The 10,905-nt window shown below is 52.3% G+C and overlaps 1 protein-coding gene across 1 annotated transcript in view; it reads right to left on the bottom strand.

Annotated features, from left to right (window-relative positions):
• The window catches only part of LOC113407955 (zinc finger protein RFP-like), a 26,028-nt gene extending 20,577 nt beyond the window's left edge, over positions 1-5,451 (bottom strand). The window contains exons 1-3 of the mRNA XM_026659054.2: positions 5,019-5,451; positions 1,285-1,380; positions 315-687 (exon numbers count right to left, since the gene is read on the bottom strand). Coding sequence (XP_026514839.1) covers positions 315-687; positions 1,285-1,380; positions 5,019-5,435 — 886 coding nt within the window. The 5' untranslated portion in view covers positions 5,436-5,451. The remainder of the gene's footprint in view (positions 1-314; positions 688-1,284; positions 1,381-5,018) is intronic.
• Positions 5,452-10,905: the final 5,454 nt, after the last annotated feature.

Below are 10,905 nucleotides of genomic sequence, written 5' to 3' on the forward strand. Positions count from 1 at the left end.
ATAATAGTTATTCACATGTCAGCAATGCACACGCCGAGTTACACCATAGTCTCCGACTGCTGGACTCCAGTGCTTATGATTCAGGAGCCCTCCCTTCCCCGTGTGGGGATCTGGCATGTTTCTAATGACAGGCACCGCTTTCCAATTGTCCCTGGGGGTGCTCAACCTCACCCCCACTCCACCCTTTCCCGCAATGACACAACTCAGCTCAGCTCTTCCGCTCCCACTTCACCACCACCTTGCCTCTTTCCCGCCTCCTCTCCTGAGCACACTCCACCCCCGCTTCTCCCACTCCCTCCTAGCATCTCCTGCACACAGTGGAACAGCTGATCGCAGCAGGCTGGTGGTGCTGGAGGGAGTGGGAGGAGTTGATCGGCAGGGCTGCGGGGTGGGCAGCACTGAGCTGGGGGGTTGGCTGGCCAGGAGCACCCACCTGTGTTTCTCATTCAGTCTCACCTGCAGGAATTCACTTGCTGGCTTCTGACACTTCCCCTCCATCTCATTGATCAGCTCACTGAGACGGGAAATTTGCTCAGAGAGATTACTGACATTTTCATTCTGTATCTTCACAATCTCCTCATCCAGCTTCTCCAGCTGGGCCTGCAGGAGTCGCTCTTGTTCCTCCAGGAACTGCCGCAGTTGCTGAAATTCAGACACAATCTTCTGCCTCTCGGTTTGTGTTTGTTTCTGTATGAAAATAGGGCAAGGGCTGGTCAGGGACATGGATGGAGCCTGGGGTCCTTTCTTGGAGAGCTGAGTATACAGGAGGATGAATTTCTTTGAAAATCCTAGATTTCTGACGTTTGACTCTATCCTGTATGTACTAGGCAGGGGATTCTCTCACGCCTTCCGCTTTGGCCGCTGTATCCCTCTGAAAGGGATGTTTCCATGCCTGTCATGGTCAGCATCTTCTGTTATTTATGGTCTCTGGAAATTCAGACCCAGAGCAGCAGGAGGCAGGACTCAGCACTACACTGACAGAGATGCCAGGGGAGTTAAAAGAATCAAAAATTTTAAAAACACACAAAATGACCAGACACAGTGGACAGCACTTCACGGGGACATTCAGTTCACTTGGGATTTCTGTGAAAGCCACAAGGGCTAGACATGAACTCATCAACTGAAATGGAAGCTTAGGGCTTGTCTACACATGAATCTAACCCAGCAATTCATGATCATGGAGAAACACACACAAGCCCACGGTCTCCAAGACCACACAGGAGTCTGCTTCCAAAAAGACCTCCCACTGCCAGTCTCTGCTGGTTCATAACAACTGGCACCTACCAGATACTTCTCTCTCTTCCCTTCTGTAGTCGCTTTCATTCCCAACAGTTTTTCTCTCTCTTCCCTCAGAGTCTTCAAATGGGCCTGGATTCTTTCCTGAAGAAAGAGAAATGATTTGGGAGGTTTCATCTGGATAGGTGAGAGGTGCTTGGAAGTGGGTGTTTTTGCAAACCCAAGATGACTGTGGTTCTAATCGCTTTGTGACATCAGGGCCACCAAGGAGATGAGACCTCATTAATGGAGACTGGGTGCGTGTCACATTTAGACTTGTTACCAATTCCGGTTCAGTCTTTTTAGTAATTAGAGAGAGATCTCAATTATAACCAAGCTTTGGTTTGTGAACTGATTAGTGGTACAGAGCATAACAGGGCACTGGAGTCACATGGGGGTGAATCAATAAACCTGTTTTGTAGAAGGTTTAACAAACCAAGTGATACAAATCCCAGAAACCACCAGGGTTTCAATATGGGCTGGGATTTCAGCCCTGAACCCCTGGGGACTGCACTGGTTGGGCAGAGCTGGTCTACGCACCAGGGCAAACCCCATGAGACACTGGGAGGCCATTTGTCTGGTTTGAAGCTGCACAGTCCCAGTTTTGTGGAGCACTATCCCAGTCCCGTAGGGACTCGGCACTGGACGTGGCTTTGTCTGGTGCAAAAGGGAGAGGAGGAGACTGAGGATGCAGGAGGACAAGCAAGTTAAAGAAGTATGGGCTGGATGAATGGACTATAAGGTGGATAGAAAGCTGGCTAGATCGTCGGGCTCAATGGGTAGTGATCAATGGTGACATGTCTAATTGGCAGCCGGTTTCAAGCGGAGTGCCCCAGGGGTCAGTCCTGGGACCGGTTTTGTTCAATATCTTCATTAATGATCTGGAGGATGGCGTGGACTGCACTCTCAGCAAGTTTGCAGATGACACTAAACTGGGAGGAATGGTAGATACGCCGGAGGGTAGGGATAGGATACAGAGGGACCTAGACAACTTAGAGGATTGGGCCAAAAGAAACCTGATGAGGTTCAACAAGGACAAGTGCAGAGTCCTGCACTTAGGACGGAAGAATCCCATTCACTGTCACAGACTAGGGACCGAATGGCTAGGAAGCAGTTCTGCAAAAAAGGACCTAGGGGTTACAGTGGATGAGAAACTGGATATGAGTCAACAGTGTGCCCTTGTTGCCAAGAAAGCTAACGGCATTTTGGGCTGTACAAGTAGGGGCATTGCCAGCAGATTGAGGGACGTGATCATTCCCCCTCTATTCGACATTGGTGAGGCCTCATCTGGAGTACTGTGTCCAGTTTTGGGCCCCACACTACAAGAAGGATGTGGAAAAATTGGAAAGAGTCCAGCGGAGGGAAACGAAAATGATTAGGGGGCTGGAGCACATGACTTATGAGGAGAGGCTGAGGGAACTGGGATTGTTTAGTCTGCAGAAGAGAAGAATGAGGGGGGATTTGATAGCTGCTTTCAATTACCTGAAAGGGGGTTCCAAAGAGGATGGATCTAGACTGTTCTCAGTGGTACCAGATGACAGAACAAGGAGTAATGGTCTCAAGTTGCAGTGGGGGAGGTTTAGGTTGGATATTAGGAACAACTTTTTCACTAGGAGGGTGGTGAAGCACGGGAATGGGTTACCTAGGGAGGTGGTGGAATCTCCTTCCTTAGAGGTTTTTAAGGTCAGGCTTGACAAAGCCCTGGCTGGGATGCTTTAGTTGGGAATTGGTCCTGCTTTGAGCAGGGGGTTGGACTAGATGACCTCTTGAGGTCCCTTCCAACCCTCATATTCCATGATTCTATGACACCCGTGAGGGTGGGGGTGGGGCTGGGGTGGCACCTTCATGCAGAATGATGCAGGTGGGTGGCACGCTGAAAAAAGCAGTGGGGGGCCCACACAGATCGACTGATACTGGTGAGGACGGGCCCAGGCATGTTCTGTGGATGCCTCAGTGATCACCCTAATTAGACATGATGCAGATGTGTATAAAGAACGGCTTGGGGTTTGCCCCAGTGCTGTCCTAAACCCTTTCTGTGGCAATGCCCCCTGGGCAGGTACCCAGAGTTCCATTCCCTGGTAAAGATCCTGGAAGCAGTGCATTCTGGGAGATTTCAAAAGGCTGCCTCGTGGGACTAAAGGAATCACTTTGGCTGCTCCTTGCCCATGTACACAATGGAACAGGTCAGACTGGCACCGGTCAGCTCCAGCCTATGGTTAGTTTTGCTACAATCCAGTCTAATCCCAGTGGTACTTGGCATGGACCTGAGCTGTCTGGAGCCCTTTTGTGTGCGGACTGAAGGTGCTCGGGGTCTCATACAGTGTTTAGCTGAGTGATCTCCTCTAGTGCAGGCCGGCATCTGAGTTTAATCCCTCATGGAGCAACACAGGAGTTCAGAATCCCAGTGAGAAACCACCTCTCCCTGGTGGGTCTGGGACCTTTATCAAGGCTTCTCTCTCTCCTAATGGACACACTTCATCACTCGGTGGGGCTGATGCTAAGATGGCAGCATGGCAAAGTGGTTCGCATCTTGGACTGGGAGTGGGGAGATCTGGGTTCTATGCTAAGCTCTGTCACTGACAGGCTGGGTGACTGTGGGCAACTTGCTGCCTTGCTTTGTGCCTCAGTTTCCCTTCCCATCTTCGGTCTACCTAGACCAGTGGTCACCTACCGGTCGATTGTGATTGACTAGTCGATCCTGGAGACACTCCCAGTCGATCACGATCTCCGGCGGCGCAGCGGGTTTGCCCACTACTGCTAAGGCTCCCTGCCTGCCCCAGCCGTACGGCACCCCCAGAAGCAGCCAGCATGCCCCCGCAGCCTGGGGTGAGGCAGGGTTCTCTGCTCATGGCTTCTGCCTGCAAGCACCGCCCCCGCAGCTCCCATTGGCCAGGAATGGGGAACTGTGGCCAATGGGAGCTGCAGGAGTGGTGCCTGTAGAGAGGGGCAGTATGCAGAGCTACATTCCTCCCCCAGGGGCCACAAGGGCACATTGCCCCTCTGAGAGTGGCACATAGTATTGGGGCAGGCAGGGAGCCTTAATTAGGCCGGCTGCACTGCCGACCGTGAGCTGCCTGAGGTGAGTCAGTGCCGCCCGGCTGGAGCTAGCACCCCAGATCCCCTCCTGCCCCAGCCCAGAGTCCCCTCCCACACTGCAAACCCCTTGGCCACAGCTTGGAGACTGCACCCCCACCCCAGACCAGTGAAAGTGAGCAATGGAGAGGGGGGTATAGAGCGAGTAGGGATTTCGGGGGTGGGGAAAGGGAGGGGCCTCGGGGAAGGGGTGGGGTAGATCCTGCTGTCAAGACTTGATATTTTGCCTCTGTTGCCACACTGCCAGATCCAGGGCCGGCTCCAGGCACCAGCTTAACAAGCAGGTGCTTGGGGCGGCCAAGGGAGAGGGGTGGCACCTGCGGCAATTTGGGGGCGGCAGGTCCCTCACTCCCTCTAGGAGCGAAGGACCTGCTGCTGAACTGCCGCCGCCGATCGTGGCTTTTTTTTCCCAATTGCCGCTGCCGGTCGCGATTGCAATCGCGGCTATTTTTTTTTTTTTTTGCTTGGGGCGGCAGAAATGCTGGAGCCGGCCCTGGCCAGATCATTAATTTTGTTACAGCATCTCCTGTCGAATGAAGACTTTACAGAGCTGGATGAAGAGTCACACCCGTGACAGGTAACTTTCAGTGAAATTAGCCTGTAATTAAAACCCAAAAGATAAACCATTAAATCTGACAGCAGTTCCCTACCTTGTACTCCTGGGCAGCCTCCTGTATGGGAACCACCGTGTGAGCGTGGTGAGCCCGGGACTCTCTGCAGATCACACAGATGGGGGTTTGATCCTCTTCACAGAACAGTTTCATAGCCTCCTGGTGTTCCCCACACACCCCATCCCCTCCTGCTCCCTTTGCTGCCTGTAAACTCAGCCGCTTGGTGATTTCTACCATGTTTGCCAGCTGCCTGTTGGGCCTGAGGTTTCTCTGTTGCACAGTTTCTCTGCACTGAGGACAGGAGGCGGCTGTATCGGATCCCTCCCAGCACTGGCTGATGCAGGCTCGGCAGAAATTGTGCCCACACTCCAGAGTGACAGGTTCTGTGAAATACTCCAGACAGACGGGACATGTCGCTTCCTCCTGGAGACTTTCCACGGGGTTCTCTGCAGCCATGGCTCCCTCTGGGCAGTTTGTAACAGTCTTTGTTTCAAATTCCTGAATTCACACAATGCCCCGCCTGCAGCAGCAAGGGGGTGTTTCCTTTCCTGAAAATGACTCATGCTGTTTGCTGAGCAGGAAGGACCCAACCAATTTCACCCCTGGAGGCTTTAGTGAAAAAAATGTGAAGTCACACCTGTGACAGGTAACTTTCAGTGAAATTAGCCTGTAATTAAAACCCCAAAGGGCTCCTGCCTGCAATCAGCCCCTGTGCTGGTGTGCAGGGTCCCTGAGTCTGCCGCCTATGAGGATGAGCCTGCAGAAGCAGGAGCTGTGTGTCAGGAGTGATAGTCAGGCTTGGCAGATTTTTTTTTTTATGATATATAATTTTGACAGATAATGTTTATTTTAAACAATTTTTATATTTATTGATTTAAACTTTCACAGTTGCATGACAATTATTTAAGCATTTCATTCCAATTAAAATTTTCACAGTTGTGGGAAATTATGGGGGGAATCAGACAATATTTTGGTCAGACCAGAACTATTTAATGACACTAGACACTGAGATTCAAAAAATTGAAGCTTTAGAACTGTTAAAATTGTCTGTGAGCAGGTAAGTCTCCTCCCTCCCCAAGCAGCTCCCCAGGGCAATGACCCAGTGCCTCCCCCACCACCAGAGGGACAGAGGCTGAAAGTCCATCTGATGGCGGCTCAGGGGCCTGTGGAATGTGCTGGGATCTCAGCCTGGGCCCTAGGGGGCAGGTGACCCTGTAACACAACCACACCCAGCAAGGCCTGCACCCATTTGTCAGTCCCAGCAGAGAGGCCGGGACTGCACAGAAACCAAGATCCTGTCCCCCAGGTGAGGGACCAGGGCCAGTGCAACCACTAGGTGAACTAGGCTGCTGCCTAGCATGCCAAGATTTGGGGGTGCCAAAAAGCGGTGCCCCAAATTTTTTTACTCCGCCCCCTCCCTGCCCCATTGGATCCCTCCCCAATTCCCCGCACTGGCCCCACATCTTCCCCCAGCATGCTGCGTTCCTCCTCCTCCCCCACTCCCTCCCAGGCTTGCCGTGTGAACAGCTGTTTCACAGTGCAAGCGCTGGGAGGGAGGGGGGAGAAGCAGGATGCGGCAGCGTGCTCAGGGGAGGAGGTGGAAGCGGAGGGGAGCTGGGGTGAGGGGGCAGGTCAGGGGCTCTGCACCCACAAATTTTTCCCTCCAGGGGAAAATTGCTCTGGAGGGAGGTGGGGCACAAGGTGGAAGTTTCACCTAGGGCACAAAATATCCTTGCACTGGCCCTGGCTGGGGCCCAACGGCTGAGGGCAGCTGCTGTGAGGGGAGCTCAGACTAGGGGCCTGCAGGGCACATGGTGTGGGATAAACAGAGACCTCTCAGGCCACTTGCCCATTGCGGCTGCAGGAGGGGATGTGGGGACAGACTGAGGAGGCCTGGGGCAGTCTGGGAAGCCGCCATCAGGGACAAGGAGAGGGAATTCAGCTGTGGTGGGGAAGCCATGTTGTGCAGAGATGCGGATGCAGCTAGTTACCCGGGTCCAGTGTTGCAGCAGTTTAACAACGTGGTTAATAGAGACGTTGCAGCTCAGCAGAGTGAAGTGCTGCTCTTTTCCTGGTCTCCGCGCGGCTTGAGATTTGCAGGCATCGTTCAAACACCTTTCTCCTGCTGCTGTCTCAGGTACCTGGGTCTTCACTCAGCATTGCAGAGCAGAGCAGATTCAGTGCTTTGGTACAGGGTTGCGGAAAGGAAAAAGACTGGAATGATACATACAGTACCTGTAATTTCTCTCCCCTGGCTGTCAGACGTACCGTGTGCAGCCGGTTACTTAGAGACATTCAGTCAGACAGCTGGGGGGGCATTTTTGTGATCTGCCCCTTTCTCAGTAAATAGCGACTGTAACTTTACCCATTTCGGTCCCTTTGGCATCACTGGGACGCTGAGACCTTTCAGGATCGGGACACTGAATCGTAAGCTTTTTGGGTCTATTTCCTCAGTGTCTGCTCAGAGCTCAGCACCATGGGGCTCTTGTCCTCCATAGACTGTAATGTGAAGAGACACACAGGCATTGTATAGATGGGGAAACTGAGGCAGGGAAAGGGCTGGTTCAACAGGCCCCTATCAGTGGCTGCAAGGGCCAGTGCAGACCTTAACAGCAGCTAGGCAAGTCCCAAGCTCCAGCCAGAGCTGCATCCCTGGTTTAATGGCCCTAAGGGGCTTTGCCAGGGTGCAGAGTACAAGAGGTGCAGCTTCACCCTGGCCAAATCCTTCTATCCCTTTCCATCCCTTCCTCCTCCAGCCTGTCCGTGCCCCAACCCCACTCCCTCCCACCCCTCCCAGGAGCACTCCCTGTGCCTGCAGCTGCTGGGGAGGAGGCACAAACAGCCATGCTAGCTGGCACAGGAGCCAGAGCACAATGATGGGCTGGGTCCAAATGTCAAGAATGTCTTTTGATGTAGAGTCCAAATTTGGGTCCTGACCTAAGTGCTGAGGGGCTGGTTCTCCAAGGGGCTGGGCACCCGCAGCGCCCACTGACTCCGGCTGCAGCTGCGAATGCAGGTGGAACACGTGCCCTGAAGTCCTGTATTTCGAGGAGATAAACGAGACACCCACAATTAGGCCACTGCTGTAAATTTAGGCCTTACTGACTTGCCCATTAACAGCAGCTCGTGGGCTAAGTCTCATTGGAAGTCGCTGTTTATACTTGGTCACTGCTCGGTCCCATGATTGTAAGCAGCAGAGGTGCTGACCCCATGGGTGCTCCGGAGCTCAAACACCCATGGAACAAATATAGGGGGTGCTCAGCACCCACCAGGTATAGCTATTCTGCGGGGCTGCCAATGAGCTATTTGGAGGCATGGGGAGGTGCCTGGAGGAGGGTGGAAAGCAGCGAGCTGCAGATTGGCTGTGGCTTCGGGGAGGGGTTGGAGCAGGGGCGGGAAGAGGCAGACAGAGGGCAAGGACATAGGGGAGGAGGTGGAGTGGGGTCGGGAAGAGGCGGAGCAAGGGTGGGGCCTCAGGGGAGGGGCATAGTGGGGGTGTGGCATCAGGGCAGAGTGGGGGTGGAGCACCCCCTGGGAAAAATAACAGTCAGCGCCTATGCTCCCACTGCCTGCCGGGGGTGGGAGGAAGTATTTGAACAAGAGCCCCCACTACTCAGGAGAGTGTGCTAACCTCTAAGCCAGTGTTTTGCAAACTGGAGGGTCCTGATCCAAAAGGGGATTGCAAGGCTATTGTGTGTGTGTGGGGGGGTCACGAGATCACAAAAAATATTATGATAACCACGGGTACGAGTGGAACACGGAGGTCATGGATAATGTGATTTTATTTGACCTCCGTGACTTCATCTCTACACAACAGGGCTTCGTCTTCAGCCCCACACACATGGCTCCGGCTGTCAGCCCCACATAACGGGGCTCAAGCTTCAGCTGCTTTGCGTGTCCAGGGTTGGAAGTGCTGCAGGAACAGCAAGTGACGGGGGAATCTCCCACTGAACTGAAGGCAAATTCTCAGGAAGCCCGAGGGCTTACAATGATCTGATCTGTCCTATGGATGCAAGTGTCTATCAATTATCCCTGGAGTCTGTCCATGTCCCTGCCCTGCTCTCTCCCTGGTCCTATGTTACAGGCAGAGACAGAAGCTGAAAGTCAGAAACTTGTGTCTTACAAAGCAAATTTTCCAGTAAATACCCTGTGCCAGTCAGCTGATCAGTGAGATGGAGGGGACTGGTCAGCAGCCAGTGAGTGAATTCCTGCAGCTGAGACTTCTGGAGAGACAGCTCAGAACTTTTCCCACTGGAGGGAGGGGTAGTGGAGTCCAGGAGTCAGAGTTCTCAGAGTAACTCAGTAAGTGCATTGCTGGAATAGGAAATATGATTGTGCTTTGGCTGGCGTGGCCAGTTCTGCCCCGTCCCGACCCCTGTTCAGCTCACCCGCCACCCCAGCAGCAGTTGGGCCGTGGCTGTTTCCCCGCCCACCGTGGGACTGTCCTACCTGCCATACTGCTTCATGGGCTCAGGTGTTTTTGAAAAGCAACAAGAGGGGATGCTAGCTCATGAACGGGCATGTGGGTGTATGATCACAAACTGGAGAACTTGGAGGACACTGATGTGGCTAGTAAGTAGGTTCAACTAGCAGAATAACATTGCTATTGTGATGTAGGAATAAAACCACTGAATATTGTTCTCTTTTGTCCTTTTGAGCCATCTTTATATTACATAAGAACGTGTGCGTAAAAAAGTTTGGTTGTCCATAATTTTTTTCTATACCGTCCAAAACAAATATTTTCAGCACTTGGCAACCCTGGTCCCAGACACTCTCTAAGGGTAACCCTCCAGTGAGACGTTGAAGCAAAACGCTCCACCCTGGGATTTTCTCTATCAGAGAACAGAAATGTTAGTAGAAGCCATCCACTTTTAGAGAAGCTGTTTTACCAGGGAGACGTATCTTGGGAACCCTTCATCAACTGACCTCCAATTTGGCCCCCAGCCCGACCATGCTCCTCCCCAGGGCACATGAAACGTTCAGGCAAACTGAGGGACAGTGTTGATCTTAGTGCACTTACAATAGTCAAGTTTTAAACAGAAAGCTGGTCTCATCCGTAACTCTAGTCATCCCAGTGGTGTACTACAATAAGGGAGGTGACGTGACATGAACCTCACATCCTCCTCCAGCCATGGGGTGTGCAGCTAAGCAGGTGTCTACCTCTGTGCAGGGAGGCCTTAGCACTTGCCCCTTTCATTGGCGTCTCCCATTGGCTGGCTTAGGTGGCTTCCCCACTACAGTGCTGGCTTTTCCGGATCACAGTCTAAGGGTGTGTTTACACTACGTCTCTGGCAGAGGCAGCTGTTAGATCGACAGATGAATTCCTCCATTGACCTATTTGCGTCTACATCAGGGGTTAGATCCGTCTAGCTACGTCACACAGGGTGTGAAAGTTTTCACAGAGCTGAGCGTTGTACCTAGGCCAACCTAAGTTGTAGGTGTAGACCAGGCCGCAGGAAGAATAAGGGTATGTCTACGCTACAGTCACTACTGCAGCAGCGCTACAGCTGTGTCACTGAAGTGCCGTAGTGTAGATGCCTCCTGCATTAACGAAAGTGGTTTTTCCATCTCTCTAGTTAATCCCCCTTTCTGAGAGGCCGTAGCCAGGTCACCAGCAGAATTCCATTGTCTACACCAGGGGTTAGGTCAATCTAGCTGTGAAACTCAGGCCGTGAATAACACAGCTGAAGTCACAATTTTGAACTTGGAAAGGCCATTTCCAAGAGCTTCTGCATCTGAACGTGCCGTATTGCCAGATGATCCAGTAAAGGTAGTGTCATCAGAAATTTCAATTGGGGCAACACAAATGTTTCCAAGTTCATAGGGAAGAGGCTTCAAAGCATCAGTGCAACTCTCCCATTATTGAAAAGTATTTTGCAGAATGGGCAGCTTCTACAATTTTCTTTTTAATGGCATTTGCTAGGAT

The sequence above is a fragment of the Terrapene carolina genome, unplaced genomic scaffold (genome assembly GCF_002925995.2).
Source record: "Terrapene carolina triunguis isolate 2854851 unplaced genomic scaffold, T_m_triunguis-2.0 Scaffold560, whole genome shotgun sequence".
Classification (NCBI taxonomy): Eukaryota; Metazoa; Chordata; order Testudines; family Emydidae; genus Terrapene; species Terrapene triunguis.